This window comes from Carcharodon carcharias, chromosome 5, assembly GCF_017639515.1.
Source record: "Carcharodon carcharias isolate sCarCar2 chromosome 5, sCarCar2.pri, whole genome shotgun sequence".
NCBI classification, from domain to species: domain Eukaryota; kingdom Metazoa; phylum Chordata; class Chondrichthyes; order Lamniformes; family Lamnidae; genus Carcharodon; species Carcharodon carcharias.
In genome coordinates, this window is record NC_054471.1 from 163546087 (window position 1) to 163567162 (window position 21076).

Genomic DNA, 21076 nt, shown 5'->3' on the forward strand with positions numbered 1-21076 from the left:
ACGCTGGGCGGGCCTTAAATGGCCTGCCCAAGTAAAATGGCGGTGTGTCCCCAATTGGGGGCGCTGATCGGAAGCACACCTCCATGCATCCGCTCCTGAATTCCCCCCTCCGACGGGGGGAAAATCTGCCCCAGGAAATGCCTCAAAGGTTTCCAGGATAAAGGGAGTTAATTCTGAAGGGGTTCGATTACTTTTAAAAGGAAGTCTTTTGGATCCTTTTATTTTCCCCATATTTGAAGTTGATTCTTCCTAAATGTCAATTATGGGCAGAATAATGTACAAATAAATTTTATTAATGTGCCAGATTTTGCAGTAAATTACCTTTCAAAATTTTTTTTAGCAAAGAACTAGATGGCATTCACATTACAACATACCATTATTCTCTACTGACACGTTACTTCAACCTATTGTCCTGACAACAATGGGCCAGGTTTTGTGGCTTGGGGAATCTCACAACGTGTCCTGTGATTTAGACTTGTTTTGTTTGTGAATGTTTAGGCTTTAACATCTTTTGCCACAAAGTTGCTGGAAATGTGAGCAATCAGCAGTCCACCCAGGCATCTGGGGCCTTGGTCAGTAACAGGACAAACAACGTATCTCCTTAACCCCTGAGATTAAAGGTTTTTGAAATAAATGGAGAAAGAACTGAGAAGAATGGTGGGGGGGTTTCAGTGTTAAATAAGGTAAAGAATGAGAAAGAGAGGGTGACCAAGGTTGGATTGAGAGAGAGAGAGAGAAAAGAGAGTCAGAAAGGAAAAGTGAGCAAAAAATGAAAACTAAAAATCTGACATTTTAAAACCTTCAACAACAAATACCTGAGGGAATGAGGCTCCACACTTACAATTTTTCACCTTCTAGGCAAAAGAGGTTGATCGGTAATAATTAAAATTTATCATGTTATTAAAAAGTTACTTATATTGTTGATTACTAGGCTTAAAATTCAGTGGCATGTTTAATGGGCAACTAATGTACAAATGCAGCAACTTCATGAAACACACGGGGAGGTTAAACACAAAATGCAATTTTCACAATACTATTGGCAGAGTGGTGTAAATCAGCCAAATACTTGGAACAATTTTCATTTCATGGGATATGTCTTACTGGCTTCAAATGGCTGGCCATCTTGTGCATTAATATCAGTGGGTGTCATTCACATGCTATTAATTTCTCGGCAAAATTTGGCCCTTTATCTTCTGCCATAGTTTCCCTGAGGAATTCTTGATGTGCCTACTGGACAGCCTAGTTACAAAAGGCTCAACTGTTCAAGATCTCACTGGTATAAAAATAATGGATAAAAAGTACAAAAACACAGATGTAGGAAATTAGAAATAAAAAGACAAAAAAAACCTAGTAAATGCAATGCAGTTTAGAGCAGTCACCGAGAGAGAAAGGTTAATATCGTAGGTATAAAATTTTACCAGAAAAAGAAGGAAATGGATGGAAAGATGGGAAAGGCCATTGTGGAATTCTGCAAAGAGAGATCAAGTGGGGCTAGGCTTCAGGCTTGGAGGGAAGCCCACATCAGGCTTCTGAGAGACAATAGGGCTAGACCTGGGTAGTGAAGAGAGTGGGGAGCCAAGGACTGGCCCTCTGCTGCGGCTAATGGAGAATGGGGGTGGGGTGGGAGAAAACCAGGCTTTGATGCTGTGGTGTAATCCTTATCTAGCTGAAGGATCTTTCTGCTGCAGCTGTGATAAACTAGCCCTAACTATGATTAATACATCCAAGACACTAAGAGGGAGCTGGGAGACTTGACTGGTGTCAAAGGGAGCAGTTGGCACCTGGAAGAGGTAAGGAGATCAGGGCTGCAATCGTAACGGTTGGAATTGGAAAATGCTAGCTCACAGTTGGAAAGTCAAGATCAAGGACAACCTGGTTCGATATTTCTGTGGAGTTCTTATCTCTTGCTGTAACTTTAGGCGATTTGTGGAATCCTCAAATAAATGGCCATTTTTAAGTCCACTGGAGTTTCGACTGATGATCTACTGGAGGGCCCATCATCGAGATTCCGGGTGCATGTATTTTATACCAACGCTACTGGAAGTAGCAAGTCTGCAGTTGTAAGCAGTGAAGCTCAAGGGCAAATAGAAGTGCAAAGACCAAGCCTAGAAGTAAATAAACTAGCTACAACGTCAGGAGGTTGCAGATTGATCCACATGACTGATAGCACATAAACGGTCATCTGGTCATCACAGAACAATTAAATGTTGTGAAATGGCCAGACATGTACTATTTTATTAGTTAGCCAGGCAGATGAAGCGAAAATAGACTCCCTCTCATAATGTGCAGAACTCAGAGGCCACAGTGTGTCACCGTGTCAAACATTGTTCTGCTGTTTTAAAGGTGTTTGTATGGTTCCCTGTCATTGAAGGAGCCAAAAGCAATTAGTCCAATTGAACAATTGTAAGCAACATCAATGCCAATACTAGGCTATAGTGCAAAACTGTATACTTTATGTTAGCATAGCTGTTATGAGCACTCCCAATTGAAATTATCATTCATAATTTATATGCTCTGCTGAATTTGGCACTGCCAGTAGTTTTGTCCATGTGAAAGAACGGGGAGTGAACAGGAATGATGGCAGCTACAGTACCATTCTTTGATACAACCCCACCATTCTTCATATGAGGCTGAGGGAAATTCCCAGATTACTAACTGCTTGAAAACTTCAATCTCAGGCTAATCAGCAAACTAAAAAATAGCAGAAATGAACCTTAAGTACACCTTGGCATGAAACAACTGGGGTTTCCATTTTTTATGTTTGTTCAACTGTACTATGTTGCTGCTTCATAGAAAGTGTAACATTTATAGAAACTCTTAAAACTATTCAAACAGAGAGAGATCTCCACACCTCCTCCAAGATCATTCTATAGGCTCCACCAAAGTATAGCTGGCATTATAGCACCTATCACACATATTTGTCTTTATCTGCTTTCCTCTGACCCACACTGATGATGAATAAAAATCCTGTACCAGTGATAACATGAAGTTGGCGGAAGGCAGCAGATTGAATCAAAATTTTTGTTTTCATTTTTATCCTTTGGTTGCCTGCTAATCTGCTCTCATTTACATAAATGTGTACTCCATCAGAAACAGACACATCTGAACATTGAGTTTACTATAGTCACTTTAAATGGTGTGACTTGCTTGCTGAAAACTATGGCAATTAAATTGCATAGTCCCTGAAAACAGGTACAAGTATCATGATGTGCGATTAACCTGCACCCACTGATTACAATGCAGGCAGCATGCAAAATTCATACTGCCTGTTCGTATGAATGATCTCTGCATCAAACTGGCATTGCTTAAAGGGGAGATGCATTGTGGCTGCAGCAGGTGCTGAGAATCATGGTTGAAGAGAATCTGACTTGACAAAGAGTGAACGGTGGCAAAACAGGGAGAGAGAGCAGGCTCCAAGGTTTTCAGATGCTGCACTAGAGCCTTGATGGAAGAGGTGGAAAGGATGAGAGATCTCCTGTGTTCAGTGGGGGCCAGGAGGCCCTCAAACACACACTGAGAAGGCTACGGGAGTAGATACTGTGGTGATCAATGCCAGGAGTCAAAATCCAAGGTCCTGAATGCAGTGCCGCAAGATGTTCAATCACCTCTCAAATGGTCAAGACCAATGAATGTATATCCAAATGCCATATCCTACCAACTGCACCATTAACCTAAGACACTGCTCAATTCACCATATCCCCATCACTCACCTAACAACAATTTCCATAATTCAGGCCTCATTAATAACATTCACATGCTTCAACTCACCCTCACACACTTAACACTAATGCAAGCCTCACACCCACATCTCAACCATAACACCATATCAGCCAAACAGATTGCACAACACTCACTGAAACACTTCCCTCTCTCTTGTAGGAAATGGTAGTACAACAGAAGGCAGCAGGAGCTAACCAGAGAATGACAGACGTGCCTGCATCTCCTAACTCCATGAAGGAGATGGTGCTGTCATTATTGGATTAGCTACTTCTGAGACCATAGTCAGCGATGGAGATGAAACCGTCGAAGGTGATGGTATCCTCGTACTTAATTTTTCTTCTCACAATCCATTTACCCTCAATCCACAATCTCTTCTGATTTACCAGGTGGACATTGTATGAGAATGCTCCTCCCCAGCTGCCCTCCTCCCCTCACCCCTGCACCACAACCTTATTCTTGTGCCTTTTTCTTTTCAGATACTGAAGAAGTCCAATCTGGCCAGGCAGTGGAAGAAAACCAAGAAGAATGAGATAATGAAGATACAACACTGCATTTCACACTTGCAGCTTCCAGCTCTGACAGTATGCTTATCTTGGAATATAGCCTAGAGGTGACACCTGCATGCGGTGAGACATCAGGCACAAGTCGGTTGAAGACAGGCAGGACACAAAGGTAGTATATATGCCAGCTTGCTGGAGGGTGAGGTCACACACAAGTCCTGCTGCACAAGACTCAGCTGAGCTCTTCAGTGGTACAACCTACTGAAGAACGCTGATGGTTATATACAGCAAAACCCTTGGTGCTTTGGGAATCTTGCCAGAAAGCTTGAGGCCAATATGAATGTGCATGGAGGATTCCAGAACCAATTTGGCACAAGAATCTGTGCAGAGCTTGGAGCCCATCCTTTCCAACATGGCCACATTTTAATTGAAAAAAGTAAATGCGTCTTCACAAGGATCAAGATGGAGGCGCCCTTGTGGTCGCCATTCTGCAGCTGCAGTGCCCACCTCTGCCAGTAGGGCTGCTGTCCTTCTCTCTCTCAGGAATACAGCATTCTTTCGTCCCTGCCTCCCTGCCGGTGCTCTTGCTGTTGTCTGTCAAACAGCCAGCCCAGACTTCTGCTGCCCATATTGAGATGTTGCAGTCTGAAGCTGGGCATTCTAGGCATAGAGCTGTTTGAGGTTGGCCTCCAAGACTACCTGTAGTGTCCTCCATTGAAGTACAGCAGCTTTCTATCATCCATGGGTAGCACTGCATAGGAAAACGAGGGCAGGCAAAGGTACATGCATTAAAATAATGCAAAAGGGTAATTAATTGACTTTTGTTACAACATGGAACAATTTCACTTAAAAATTTGGTTTGGAATATTTATTTTGTGATGGCTCCTATTTTGCCCATGGCCAAGTAGATACTGTGATGGTCAGTGACAGAGGAAAGTAAGGTGTGGAAATGTTGGGCAATTGGAGTTGAGGTAATGCACTCAGATAACTTCAAGAGCAGAAAGGGGCTATTGAGGTTGCCTCCCTTCCACTTATTCCTTTTTGCTCTTCTTCCTCTTCATCTTTCTGCTCCTCAGCTACTCACCATATAGCTGGTGGCATGGACTATCTATCCGTTTATGATGGCAAGGTTGTGCAGCATGCAGCAGAGTAGCACAAAACTTGACACCCACTCTTCTGAGAACTGCAGGCTTCCTCCAGCAGAAGTGTTCTTTTAGCAGTGTGCACAGTCTGCTCTGTCACAATGCATGTGGCAGCATGGTTCTCATTGGGCAGAATCTTTCCAGTCCCGCAGAGGTGGGCTTAAAGGCCAGGCCTGCAGAAAATTTAGATATGAGGGCTTCGGGGCAGTGGTCCAACATGTTCCGCCCTCAGGGCCATCTTGTCAGAGGTTGTTCATCAAAGTCAGTGGCTACGTTCCCAAAAGTGGTGAGTAACCAATTTGAATAATTAAGTGTCCAACTGTGGACAGATTGAGGATGCCTCCCTGAACGGGAACCCTGCTGAGGCCAAAGCCCAGCAAGAGTCAGGAGGTGGCTTGCCAGTGATAGTTTGGGTGCCTGCCAGACCTCTCAGTTCCCCACCCCCTGCAGCGGAGGTGCAGGGATCAGTGGCCACAACTGTGGCACCAGCCATCTTCTGGAAAGGTCCATACATTAGCCTGGCAGTTGTGGCCACATTTTAATCTTAGAAAGTAAATGCATCTTCACAGGGAGCATCAAGATGGAGGAGCCCTTGTACCATCCTGTAGCTGCAGCGCTCACCTCTGTCAGTGGGGCTGCTGTCCTTCCAAGGCTGCAGGTTCTCTGAGTGGGGCTGAAGCCTCAGGGTTGTGCCCACTGTGCTCAATTGGACATCAGAGGCAAAGGCAGCCAATTAGGAAAACACCTCCCAGAAGATTGCACTAACGAGCACCTTGCTGGCAAGCATGGGGTTTGGACTTGGAAATGGTACCGCCCCACAATTATTTTTATAAGGCATTAGGTTCCACCTGTTGTATGCATGCTTCTTGTGTGTGTGTGTGTGAGTTGCACACAGGAGTCATCAGCCATGTGATGAGTGGATAGCTCTTAGTACCCAGCAGCTGCCTTTTGGTTTGTCATGCTGGCTCAATTCAGATAGCGCAGTGAACAACCACAGAATGAAGGCATCAGGACTGCTGCCAGGATATCGAGCCAAAATCAGTACCATACACTGTTTATAGTCACACACTAGCTGGACATTAAGGGAGTGAAATCCCTTTTGATTCTGCGACATGGCAGAGTTAAGATGTGGCACATGCAAAACATTGTGGAAGCAGTGAATGAGAGCCTGCAATCCTAGCAAAGCTGCTTGCCTACTCTGCCTGCATGTCTCTGGCAAGACAGAATGAAATGTAATGAGCTGTCATCGAGTAGAGAGCCTCAGTGGCCTCCCTTATGGAACAGTGGGCAGAAAACAGGGAGATGTTGCAAATATCTTCAGCTCCAACCTGGAAGGAGCCAGATACATAAAGTTAATCACCACAGTAACCTTCACAGCTGCTGACAATGCTATCCTTCCCCTTCCCTGAAGCTGCATCTGTGGCTGCAACAAGTGGCAGATTTTGCCTTCCTGAGGCACAGACATCCTTCACATGACCACACTGGATGGATAGGGCCTCCTGCTGAGAGTCCTTTGCCCCCTTCCTCTTTCCAGCATCTGTTCATTCTCCAAGCCATGCATTATAACACTATTAGCGTATCCCTAAACTAGGAGCAACTGGTTTGTGCAGAAGCCATGAAGGTAGCAAAAGGTTCTTCAGTATCTTTTTAAAAATGTATTCTTTCATGGGATGTGGGTGTTGCTGGCAACTCTAGCATTTGTTGCCCATTCCTAATTGCCTTTGAACCAAATGTCTTGCCATCTCATTTCAGAGGGCCATTAAGAATCAACCACATTTCTGGAGTCACATGTAGGGCAGACCAGGTAGGAAGGCAGATTTCCTTCCCTAAAGGGCATCATTCCACAGATGGGCTTTTACAACAATTGACTATGGTGCCATGGTCATTACTGAGACTAGCTTTCAATTTGAATTTAAATCCCATCAGCTGCTGTGCTGGGATTTGAACCCTTGTCCCCAGAGCGTTAGCCTGGGCTTCTGGATTACTAACCAAGTGATATTACCACTACGCCACCACCTCCCCCTGCCACACCATGCATTGTGGATTTTTTTCTTCTTAAAACAACTATAGTAAGCATCAAATACTTCTACAATCATTGAACCAGCCAGAAGAAAACAACCAGTAAATAACCTCTAAGCAGTTGATGATTCCTTTACTAGGGCTGGATGGAGTTTTGAACCCCAAAATGGCACTGCTGGTATATCAGTGTTGCATATTAGCTTCATGATCTGCCCACTCTACATACTTTTGGCAGACATTCACTGTGCATGCAGTAACGCCTCCACGAACATGCTGTCTGACATGATTCACCCACAAGTGTGTACGGATGCCATGCACGCCATTCTGGAGCTCTAAAAGTACTCATAGCCAAAAACTGGATGCTAATGAGCTCAGTTTCTCACCCAATCCTCCTGGCAAGAAATAAACTGAAAATCCACAAATACTGGAAAACCCGAAATAAGTGGAGAACATTATGAAAGAAAGTCATCAGTAACTGAGAAATTAAAAAGGTTGGTAAATGACTTGTATTTATAATATTTCCCAACATTGAAGCGTCACATCCAAAATGTTAATGGTGTCTTTTTTCCTCAGGTGCTGTTTGCATCTCTCTACTTCTGTGTTGCAAATTAAGTTATAGCTGCCGAAAACAATTTAAAAATGCTTGGGCAGCCTGAAAAACAACAGTAGCTCTACCATCAAAGGCAAATATAAATATACAGGCTTAAGCACAAATGTCAATATTGGGCCATCCTTTACAATTATACATCTTAACTATACAAAAAAATTAACATGCAAGGAAGGAATGTCACAGTCTGTCAGGGATGTCAGTCAAGCTTCATGAGGGAAACTATCAGTGTTCCCTTCATAAAAATCACGCTATCACAAATGGTTATGATTAACTTGAACGTCTGTTTGATTTCTTCCATTTTTTTTGATTTTCATTGTTCAAAACCAGTCCCAATGACATTGTCAGAGCAGAAGATTGGTGAATTTACTGATTCTGACTGCAAAGGGGGTGGATTATCATCAGCTGATATCATGATTAACACAGAGTGCTTCACCTTCGCCTATGTGGACATGTAAATTTATACAGTAGGGCTCCTCTGAGATGCTTCTCCAATGATGCTCCCTAATGAATATGTGAAAATGAAATTACAGAAGAAATACAAAGGGATGTCAAAATCATCCGAATTCTCTGTAAATTATGGAAAAACTCTTAATTCTACTTTTGCACACTATGACTATGCATAATCAATAAAACCCAGGTTTTTTTTTCTTCTGCTGCTTTATTTTACATCCGCCTTTCACAAATACCTCTTTGGGATCCTCCTCGTCCATCGTCCTAGGTTTCATTTTGGTGTAGTCTACCGGAAAGTCCCAGCAATCACTCTCGTTCATTGTATAGCACTTGTTGACCATCATGTTCTGTCGTTGTGGGGACATTGGCTCTAATGGAGTCAGCAGGCCAGTGCTGCTGCTGCTGCCACAGCTGCCATCCCTGTGCCTCTGTTTGTTCATGCTCAGATCTAGGGTTCCATTCTCATCCACCTCGATCTCAGGATTCTGCATAATAAAGATCATCCCTTTTAACTGACTTTGCACTGCATACCAGTTACACTGCAATCTCTCTTATTTTAGCCTCTTCTTAGGTTAATGAACCTGTTCTGAGCGTAATGATAGCTCTATGCACTAAGTTAAATCCTTTAGCATTTTGGTGCGTTCTGAATTATGGCAGATACTTTGCAAAGTTGTAGAAAGTTACTCTCAAGAAGAATGAGGGCTTTGAAACCCTGAAATACTATTGCAGCTTCCTAAGAATCATGAAAGCTGTCCACATTCTGTTTGAAAACCATTTCTTTCTTTATTACTTCTTTCAAGTATCAATATTTGTTTAGCTGACAAAGAATGAGTTAAAAAGCAATAAATGAAACACCCTGCACGCCATTCCCTTCTCATCTCATGAATTTAAAAATCACTTAGCATACTTTCCATATTTAATTCCTAGAAACAAGAAAATAATCATGTTGTGAATTTTGGCATTTTATTATTCTCTTGGGACAGAATTCATGCAACCAAAAAAAAAACTTGTGATGAAAATGTTGGAGAACAGGGAGAGGTGATTACTGAAGAGTGCACTTAAATCTAGTTTAAAATCTAGTCTTTGTAGGTATGCACAAAAACTATAACCCAACATTTAAAATGGCTTGTAGCTGCAGAAGAGACAATATGAAACAGTTAGCTATGAACCTTTTCCAGCTGTACAGCACCCTCCCTCCAGAGCCTTTGAAAGATATAACTCATTATGTCAGGTTTACGCTGCACCACAGACAAAATGACAAACATTGATCAACAAATTAGCTATGGTCTGCAACTCGGTCTTACTAACCTCAAGCATTTTAGGCCCATCAACGTCACTCAGAACTGAACAACTCAACCTTAGTTCCTTACCCTTGGTAATATTGACTCCTGGGATAATACAGGCCCTAGTTGATTCACCGACTCTCACATGACAGATGCATTATGATTGACAAACATTAACTCTTCCTAAAAGTATCCAGATGCCATTGGCATATTCCTTGAATTGATGTTGCAGAGGCCAGATACTGACTGCTCTCCCCATGTATATTTTTGCCACATGAATTGCATTTGCCAATAAAAACTATATATTCTCACTTCTTCCCTGATAGACACTTTGTTGCTCAGTGCTGGCTACATTGCCCAGCATAAATAGCCGAGGTCCCAGTCAGCAGTAGTAAATCAACACTTGACTATTAAATACATTGGACTGTCTCTTCCTTATCCTGCCTCAAAGGGAATCCCATTGAAGATCCAGGCATTACCCCTGGGTGGACAATCTGACATTGTGTACTTGGCATAACACAAAAATCTCTATCTGTTCATTAAAAGTCTAATTACATTTCCTAGAAGAACTTTGAAACCTGGAAAGCACTTCATTAGTTCTCATAATTTGATATGAAGCAACTGCTCTCGAGATGGCAAAGTTCATTCAGCACCTGGCAAAGAACATTTGAAATGCAGAAAGAGAAAACTGCTGGTGATTTGTAGGGATTAAATCAGGCAGGGATTAAGGCTGCTTATTTTAGACTATATTATGGTTGAGTTAAGAGATAATTAAGATAAAAAAAAGGGTATAAGGTCAAAAATAGGAAGGTGAGGAAGACTGTAGAAGAAAAATAAGGTGGGGCTCAGGTTCCAATGTTGAAACTGAATAGAAATGAGGTGGAGACATGCAAATGAGATAACAAGTTTTAATAGGGAAGCAAAATAAATTAGCTAATTTAGACAGGGCTCTACAAGAAAGAGACATTAGATCAGGAAAGTATGCACTTAATGACAAGCTTTCAGAAACAGTGTTAGCAGTACACATATTTAATTCGATGCAATTTACGAGGTTCCTCTTCTTGATGACTCTGATTGGAGGAAATTAAAAGAATTAAAATGATCTCTCCTCTGATTTTCTCCCCTGACCCTTCCTCCCTGCAAGTGTTGTCTTGTTACAATATCTTCATGAGAACCAGTAGCTCGCTAATAATTTGACTCAATTATCTTCATGCATTAAGCATGGACAGTGTGTGTTGGGAAGCAAAACAAAAACAGAATTACCTGGAAAAACTCAGCAGGTCTGGCAGCATCGGCGGAGAAGAAAAGAGTTCACGTTTTTATCTCTGTGTTGGGAAGCAATTTGATGAATCAGCCATTATAGCCAAATCAAGTTCTCCACAAATGTTGACTTCCAAAATTAGCAATATAAACCGGTAAACTTGGCCAATTTTTCTCATCTCTGGTTCAGAGTTAGTAAACCCAGCTATAGTGATGTTATGGGGTAAATTTTCATCTTTCTGTCTGCGAGTCATACTGGCATCACAGATTAGCTGTCCATTAAAAACTAATGCCTGATTTGCACTTCCATTGATTTTTGTAATGCCCAGTTGATCTAAACTCCAGTTTGCTGTCTGGGTGGAGAGTTGTTGTAAATTTGCCAATGTGTATTTCTAACTTTGTAACATATCTATGGGTTAGAAAGGAATGGTTTATTTTTCATGCGTGAACAACAGGGATAATATACGCTTCGCAATCTTTGGTAGCACCATAGCATTAGATGTGTTCATAATTAAAAACATGTACAATTGAAGTTACCTGATCTCCAAGTCAGGTGTGGGTGGCCTTGCCAAAATTATTTGCTACTTACAGCAGTTTGCTGTCAAAGAAGTTATTTTATTGGGTGGATCTCTCCTAACATTACCATGAATGCTATTCTGGGATTATTTACCAAGAGCCAGGATGTTGCATCATGTACTTAGTGCAGCACCACATTGTGTGCTCAAGTATTCTATCAGTAGCTTTCACTGAAGTAGCCTTAACTGGCCGGTACTAAAACAAATTACAGGCCCACTATAAATTTTTAAAAATGGAAAGTTCCACGTTCAACTGCCTTAAAAAGAACTTCTGTACATTTTGATTATGCATTGTCTTCTATTTTCATCTTTTTTTTTGAAAAATAAAATCATTGTTCACTTTCTTATATACTTCTCAAAACCCTTTTCGAGTCTATTGCTTTCCCCATCTCCATTCTCTTCTTGGTCATGCCTTTCACTTTCACACCCTTTCTTTTCACTGACCAGTCGTTTACATTCCGACCCACCCACAAACTATCATTGATCTTCTGAACCAATGCAGTTCAGACTCCTCCAAGCAAATACATCCTGTGCCTTTCTGGGTGTAATTCATTCATTCTCAAGATGCCATTAGAAAAATAAAAACTATAAATTTATCTTAATCATAGTCTTTATATTAAGACCCTATACAAAGACAACAGATATAAAGAAATATGATTAATGCAAACATCCTACAGCTCTGTTTTTGTAATTTGTGAAATGTTTACATTTAAATATAGAACTAATGTCATTAGGTGTAGTGACTTGAAAAAATTACTGAACCTAGCAATGCAAGGGGCTTGAATTAATATCTACAACTTAAGCTGATGTACGCATAGGTTGAGATGCAAATTATAATTGGTAACAACGGCAAACAAACATTTAACTCATTCGTAGGGCATTACCGAGTCAGCCATTTCATTGATGGTGTTAATCAAATTAAAATTAATACCAGGCCAGAAATATTCCATGCAGAAAGTACACGAATAACCTATAGTATGTTAACCTCATTTGTATTTCCAGGATGAGCAATGTTTGCATAGTCTCAATGAGCTTGCAGCATGGGGCACACCCGTGGCACACTTGGGAGATCATCTAGGAAGAAATAGAAAATTGCGCATAGCAGCAAGATTTGGAGGCCACACCCTTCTGTTTGGAAAATTGTCTGTAAGCAGTCCAAAGGGACACAGAGCACCCTAATGGCATCACAGGAATCCTGACGGAAGAAGGGAGTAGGACTCTCTTTAAGACAGAGCCCATAGCACCTCAGGCAAGCAGTCCAATAAGAAAGACAAGAGGTGGAAACAGCACAATGCAAGAAATTTGATCAAGTTGTAGCCCAATTCTCTGTTCTGCATGTCTTGCATGCATATCTCAGCATTGGGAGAAATGGATTGCAGAATTACCCCTTTAATGTCCTTATTAAGTCATCCAAGGTAAAAGAACATGTTGCACCATTCTCTTAGTTCAGCGTGGTATGCTCCACCATTATAATTGAAATAATCTCCCCCCCTCCCAAACATTCTTGAATTACTGTCAAAGCTCTCAGTGAATCCCTAGAAAGCATAGGGTACAAGCAAGAAGTGAGATGAAGCAGCTGCCAGTGACAGAGGAACAGTGGGAACCTATGTCCTGAAAGTCAGTTCATGCAGTATCATTCTTTGGCTGAGGTGCCCAGGGATCTGAAACACATCAAAAGAAAGATGGTTTCTGCAAGCATGGGTGGCGGGGGGGTTTGTGACAAACAATAGGTGCAGCTGGCAATCGTGTATAGGAATCCATTAGCTGTAAACCTGTAATCCTCTATGACAGGTTTACAAAGAATTTTATTACACAGAAACCAGACCCATCAGCCCAAAAGGTCTAAGCTGATGTTTATGCTCCATATGAGTCTCCTCCCACTGTTCTTCACCTCGCCCTATCAGCATATTCTTCTATTCCATTCTCCATTGTGCACTCATCTAACTTTCCCTTAAATGCATCTGATGCTTGTCACCTCAACCACTCCATGCACCAGCATGTTTCATGTTCTCACCGCTCTCTGGTTAAAGAAACTTCTCCTGAATTCCTTATTCATTTTTTGTGACTATTAATACTCATGGTCCTCATTTTGAACTCTCCCACCAGTGGAAACATCTTCTCCACTTCCACCCTACCAAATTTTTGCACACTTCATTTTACCAGGAGTGCTCAGATTTTTGTTATAAAGATTTGTAGGTGTCCAGTGGAATTGCTATCTCTTTTAGTTTAGAGAAACTTGCTGTTCAGTTAAAAAGAACCACAAACTATGCTTCACTGATACCACTGGTGCCAATAGTTCCCTTTCATATGGTGACCATATTAAGATAGTGTTGACCTACAGGACTTCAAACATCTACCCCTATCTACACTCCAGCAATTCTCTCTGATGGCTGCTCATATGACAGAAAGTGCACAGGGCTAGGTTGCCTGTGCACTTGTGCAAAAGGTGGAGAATGCTGTTGATCTATCTCAGGACCACCTCAATCCCCAGAAGTACTTTTGCACACACATCTGTCAGCCATGTCACATACTCCAGCGACACAGGTAGTAAATGGATAATGCAATAGACTAGATATGAAAGCATGCACATCATGCATTGTCATCAAGGGGATGCTTGATGGAATAAAACACTAGACAGTCACATGCAGCATGTTATGACATTGAAAATCTTGTTGTAGTGAAGCTAAAGAGTGTTATTGAAAGAAATTTCAAGTATATTTCATCACGTAGTAGGAATGTAATATTTGTCAGTTGCTTCAAAGGCTTAAGGCATTGTTGAAACATACAAAGTTCTTACATGGCTCGACAGGGTAGATGCAGGAAGGATGTTTCTCCTGAATTGGGGGTCTACAACCAGGGGACACGGTCTCAGAACATGAGGTGAGCCATTTAGGACTGAGGAGGAGGAGGAATTTCTTCACTCAGAGGGTGGTGAATCTTAAGAATTCTCTAGCCCAGAGGGCTGTGGAGTCTCAGTCACTGAGTACATTCAAGACAAAGATTGATAGATTCTCGATATGAATAATATCAAGGGATATGGGGATAGTAGGGGTAAATGGCGTTGAGGTAGAAAATCAGCTATTATCTAGTTGAATGGTGAAGCAGGCTTGAGGGGATGAATAGCCTACTCCTGCTCTTATTTCCCATGTTCCTATAGTATTAAGTTTCTAAATACTCGTAGAAGACATGGGGGGTTGTGCGGGTGCAATCCCAATTGGCGCCCCCAATCAGGTCCGCACTGTCGTTTTACATGGGCTGAGCACTCCCTGTGCGGGCTTGGGGGTGGGGGGTGGGGGGTGGGGGGGCGGTGGTGGTGGTGGTGGTGGGGGTGCTGGGGGGTGCGGTTGGGGGGGTGGATTCCCTGAGTGGTTCCCTGCAAAAGAGCGCAGAAATCTCCCTGAGGCACAGAGGTGCTCAGGGAGATTTGTTTAAATTTTAAACAACTAAATAAAGGAATTAAAAACTTTTAAGACATGTCCTCTCATGTGAAAGTGTCACATGAGCTGGGACATGTCAATGAATTTTTTTAAGTAATTTTTATTTAATTTTAAAATGCTTCATGAAACCTCATCCCACCCGTGGATGAGGTTTCATGAAAAATGCAAAGGCCGCCTGGGCTCTTCGCCTGCCCCCCAACCTAAAGATTGGACCGGCAGCTCATTTAACTGTTTAGATTAGTTTTTAAACAGGCCTGAACAGGCCTTTGGCAGTTTGGCGGGCACGCAGCCAAGTCAGCTGTGCGCCCGCCGAATGGAAAATCTAAATGACATGCGGTGACGTTGGGACCTCCGCCCCAATGTCAACGCGCGTCATTTTATGCACTGGCAAGTGGGCCCCGCCCCTGCTTGCCGGCCAGAAAATTTTTCCCACAGGAAGCTGTAGTTAGGACAGTGAATGCAATGGGAACATTTAAAAATGCCCACTGTATTAATACATAATGTGAATGATCACATGCCAGGCAGCTCTTTCAACCAGCATCAGGCTCCCTTTCACAAGTTTTCAAGTGGTTTCTACTCCTCTTGTTCCTCTCTCTGCAGCACTCCAGGTCTTCTTTCTTGGTCACCTCTATGATGATGCCAATTTGCAGGGCACATTATATGAGATGCAACACATTACCACAATGCTTGCAACTTTAGCTAGGCTGTGTTGCTCCAGTAGGTATATAGAAACATAGGCCAGGATTTTCCCCTTGGTGATTTGGGGGTGGGGCTGCTCACCACGGGGCAAATGACGTGGGATGATGTCAGGAGGAACCCCTGACCTCATCCCGGTCCCTTTAAATATTCATGAAGGCAGGCGGACAGCGAAATCAGCTGTCCGCCCGCTGACCTGTCAATGGTCAAATAAGGCCATTGACAGGCTAATTAACCTTATTAAACACCCTGCCCGGCCAACCTTAAGGCTGGCGGGCAGGCCAAGAGCCCCAGCAGGCTGCAGATTATTAATGAAACTTCATCCACTGGTGGGATGAAGTTTCATGGACTTTTTTAAAAAATGTAATAAATTTTATGTGTTTATTACTAACATGTCCCATTTCGTGCGACATTGTCACATGTGGGGGATATGTTAATAATTTTAATATTTATCTATTTTTAGAGTTTACTTACCTCTCATGAATCTCCCTGAGACAGGACTTTGCCTCAGGGAGCAGTGCATTCTTTCGTGCTTTGACAGATATGGATTCCCTCCACCTCCCCCACATAGCGCTTCCTGTCGGGCAGGCCACTGGGCGGGCCTTAATTGGCCCGCCCACTGAAAATGGCGGCGGGCCCCGTTTCAGGGGCGGGGGTCGGCTGCCCGCCCACCAGCCAAGGGCTAAATTCTGCCCATAGAAACACAGGCCTGAATTTTGTCATCGGTGAGCAGGGGGCGGGGCCCGCTCGCCGACACATAAAATGACGCAGGATGATGTTGGGCGGAACCCCCGACGTCATCCCACCCCATTTAAATTTTCAGGAAGGCGGGGGCACAGCAAAATCAGCTGCGGGCCCACCGACCTGTCAATGGCCATTTGAGGCCATTGACAGGACCATTAAAATAATTTAAGGACCTACCAGTCCAACCTTAGGGTTAGCGGGCAGGCCAGGAGCCCCAGCGGGGAATAAAGAAAACATGAAACCTCATCCACCAGCGGGATGAGGTTTCCTGTTGGGATTTTAAAAGTTTAATAAAGTTTTAGTGAAATTTATGACCATGTCCCATCTCATGTGACATTGTCACATGAAGGGGACATGTTAAGGACTTTTTTTCTACATTTAATGTTTTCACAACTGTCAGCGAACTCCTTGAGGCAGCACTTAGCCTCAGGGAGATGTGCACTCTTTCGTGCACATGCGCGATAGGGCACACTCTCGCATTTGGGGAATCCCCCCTGCCCGCACAGGAAGCGCCACATAAAATGGCGGCGGGGCCCGCTTCTCCAGTGGGGTTCAGCTCCCCGCCCAGCTGAGATTGGGTTGGGCCCGCCCGCCCGATAGGCAGAAAATTTTGCCCATAGAAACTAGGAGCAGGAGTAGGCCATTTGGCCCTTCGAGCCTGCTCCACCATCCATTATGATCGTGGCTGATCATCCAATTCAATAGCCTGCTCCTGCTTTCTCCCCATATCCTTTGATCCCTTTTGCCCCAAGAGCTATATCTAACTCCTTCTTGAAAATATACAATATCTTGGCCTCAACTACTTTCTGTGGTAACAAATTCCACAGGCTCACCACTCTCTGGGTGAAGAAATTTCTCCTCATCTCTGTCCTAAATGGTCTACCCCGTATCCGCAGACTGTGACCCCTGGTTCTGGACTCCCCCACCATCGGGAACATCCTTCCTGCATCTACCCTGTCTAGTCCAGTTAGAATTTTATAGGTTTCTATGAGATCCCCCCTCATTCTTCTGAACTCCAGCAAATATAATTCTAACTGACTCAGTCTCTTTTCATATGTCAGTCCCGCCATCCCAGGAATCAGCCGGGTAAACCTTTGCTGTACTCCCTCTATAGCAAGTACATCCTTTCTCAGATAAGGAGACCAAAACTGCACACAATATTCCAGGTGTGATCTCACCAAGGCCCTGTACAATTGCAGCAAGACATCCCTGCTCCTGTACTCGAATCTTCTGGCTATGAAGGCTAACATACTATTTGCCTTCTTTACCGCTTGCTGCACCTGCATGTTTACCTTCAGCAACTGGTGTACGAGGACACCCAGGTCTCGTTGCACATTCTCTTTCAATTTATAGCCATTCAGATAATAATCTGCCTTCCTGTTTTTGCTACCAAAATGGATAACCTCACATTATACTGCATCTGGCATGCATTTGCCCACTCACTCAGCTTGTCCAAATCACACTGAAGCATCTCTGCATCCTCGTCACAGCTCACCCTCCCACCCAGCTTTGTGTCAACTGCAAATTTGGAGATATTACATTTAATTCCCTCATCTAAATCATTAATATATATTGTGAATAACTGGGGTCCCAGCACCGATCCCTGCGGTACCCCACTAGTCACTGCCTGCCGTTCGGAAAAAGACTCGTTTATTCCTACTCTTTGTTTTCTGTGTGCCAACCAGTTTTCTATCCATCTCAATACAACACTCCCAATCCCATGTGCTTTAATTTTACATGCTAATCTCTTATGTGGTACTTTATCGAAAGTCTTCTGAAAGTCCAAATAAATCACATCCACTGGCTCCCCCTCATCAACCCTACTAGTTACATCCTCGAAAAATTCCAGTAGATTTGTCAAGCATAATTTCCCTTTCATAAATCCATGCTGACTCTGTCCAATTCTGCCACTGTTTTCCAAGTGCTCAACTATTAAATCTTTTATAATGAACTCTAGAATTTTCCCCACTACCAACGTCAGGCTGACCGATCTATAATTCCCTGTTTTCTCTCTACCTCCCTTTTTAAATAGTGGGGTTACATTAGCTACCCTCCAATCTGTAGGAACTGTTCCAGAGTCCATAGAATCTTGGAAGATGACCACCAATGCATTCATTATTTCTAGGGCCATTTCCTTAAGTATTCTGGGATGTAGATTATCAGGCCCCAGGGATTTATCAGCCTTCAAACCCATCAATTTCTCCAACACCATTTCCCTACTAATACTGATTTCTTTCAGTTCCTCCCTCTCACTAAACCCTGTGTTCCCCAACATTTCTGGTATGTCATTTGTGTCCTCCTTTGTGAAGACAGAACCAAAGTATGTATTTAGTCGGTCAACCATTTCTTTGTTCCCCATTATAAATTCCCCTGTTTCTGACTGTAAGGGACCTACATTTGTCTTTGCCAATCTTTTTCTCTTCACATACCGATAGAACCTTTTACAGTCAGTTTTTATGTTCCCCACAAACTTACTCTCGTACTCTTTTTTTCCCTTCTTAATCAATCCCTTGGTCCTCCTTTGCTGAATTCTAAAGAGCTCCCAATCCTCAGGTCTGTTGTTTTTTCCGGCCAATTTGTTTACCTCTTCCTTGGATCTAATACTGTCTCTAATTTTCCCTGTAAGCCATGGTTTGGCCACCTTTCCCATTTTACTTTTGCGCCAAACAGGAATAAACAATTGTTGCAGTTCACCCATGCGCACTTTGAACGTTTGCCATTGCCTATCCACCGTCATCCCTTTAAGTAACGTTTCCCAATCCATCATAGCCAACTCGCGCCTCATACCATCGTAGTTTCCTTTATTAAGATTCAGGGCCCTAGTCTCAGAATCAACTATGTCACTCTCCATCTTGATGAAGAATTCTATCATATTATGGTTTCTCATCCCAAAGGGCCTTGCACAACTAGATTGTCAATTATTCCTTTCTCATTACACAATACCCAGTCTACGAAGGCCTGTTTTCTAGTTGGTTCCTCAACGTATTGGTCCAGAAAAACATCCCGTACACACTCCAGGAATTCCTCCTGTACAGTATTGTTACTAATCTGATTTGCCCAATCTATATGCAGATTAAAGTCACCCATAATTACAGATGTTCCTTTATTGCACGGGTGTCTAATTTCCTGTTTAATGCCATTCCCAACATCACCCTATAGTTTGGGAGTCTATATACAACCCCCACTAACGTTTTTTGCCCCTTAGTATTTCTCAGCTCTACCCATACAGGTTCCACATTGTCAGAGCTAATATCTTTCCTCACTATTGCACTAATTTCCTCTTTAATCAGCAATGCAACTCCACCGCCTTTTCCTTTTTGACTGTCCTTCCTAAATACTGAATACCTTTGGATGTTCAATTCCCAGCCCTGGTCACCCTGCAGCCATGTATCCGTAATCCCGACTATATCATATCTGTTCACGTCTATTTACACGGTTAATTCATCCACTTTATTGTGAATGCTCCTCGCGTTAAGGCACAAAGCCTTAAGGCTTGTCTTTTTAACATTACTTGTCCAGTTTCCACTACTTTTCACTGAGTTCCCATTTAATTCTTGCCCTTGATTTATCTGCCTATCACTTTTCTTATTCCCCTTTCTGTCTTTTGTTCTTGTCCTTGATTCCCCCTCCTCGGACTCCTTGCATAGGTTCCCATCTCCCTACCATTTTAGTTTAAACCCTCCCCAACCACTCTAGCAAATATTCCCCCGAGGACCTCAGTCCTGGTCCTGCCCAGGTGTAACCCGTCCAGTTTGTACTGGTCCCACCTCCCCCAGAACCGATCCCAATGACCCAGGAATCTGAAACCCTCCCCCTCACACCATCTCTTCAGCCATGTATTCATCCGATATATCCTGCTATTTCTACTCTGACTAGCATGTGGCACTGGTAGTAATCTTGAGATCACTATCTTTGATGTCCTACTTTTCAACTTACTTCCTAATTCCCTATATTCGGCTTTTAGGACCTCATCCCTTTTTTTAACCTATGTCGTTTGTATCAATATGTACCACAACCACTGGCTGTTCACCCTCCCCCTTCAGAATGTCCTCTAGCTGCTCTGAGACATCCTTGACCCTTGCACCAGGGAGGTAACATATCATCCTGGAGTCTCATTTGCAGCCACAAAAACGCCTATCTATTCTCCTTATAACTGAATCCCCTATTACTATTGCTTTCCCACACTCTTTACTCCTCTGTTGTGCAGTAGAGCCAACCGTGGTGCAATGAATTTGACTGCGGCTGCTTTCCCTTGAGAGGTCTTTCCCCCAACAGTATCCAAAGAGGTATATCTGTTTTGCAGGGGAATAGCCACTGGAGATTCCTGCACTGCCTGTCTAGTCCTCTTGGTCTGCCTGGTTGTCATCCATTCCCTTCCTGCCTGTGGACTGTGTGACCACCTCTCTATATGTGCTTTCCATTATACTCTCCACCTCACGGATGCTCCACTGTGTCCCCAGCCGCCACTCCAGCTCCAAAACCTGGGCTTCTAGGACCTGCAGCTGGAGACACTTCTCGCACACAAGCTGGCCCCGGGCACTGGAAATATTCCCGGCTTCCCACATAGAGCAGGGGGAACACATCGTGGCTTTGAGCTCTCCTGCCATGACTTACCCCATTAAATTAAATTAAACCTTTTG

The 21076-nt window shown here is 43.1% G+C and overlaps 1 protein-coding gene across 2 annotated transcripts in view; it reads right to left on the reverse strand.

Annotated features, from left to right (window-relative positions):
- Positions 1–21076, reverse strand: part of LOC121278045 (myelin transcription factor 1-like protein) — a 363597-nt gene that overhangs the window by 108776 nt on the left and 233745 nt on the right. For both annotated transcript variants that reach the window (XM_041188068.1, XM_041188067.1), the window contains exon 12: positions 8672–8926. In XM_041188068.1, coding sequence (XP_041044002.1) covers positions 8672–8926 — 255 coding nt within the window. The remainder of the gene's footprint in view (positions 1–8671; positions 8927–21076) is intronic.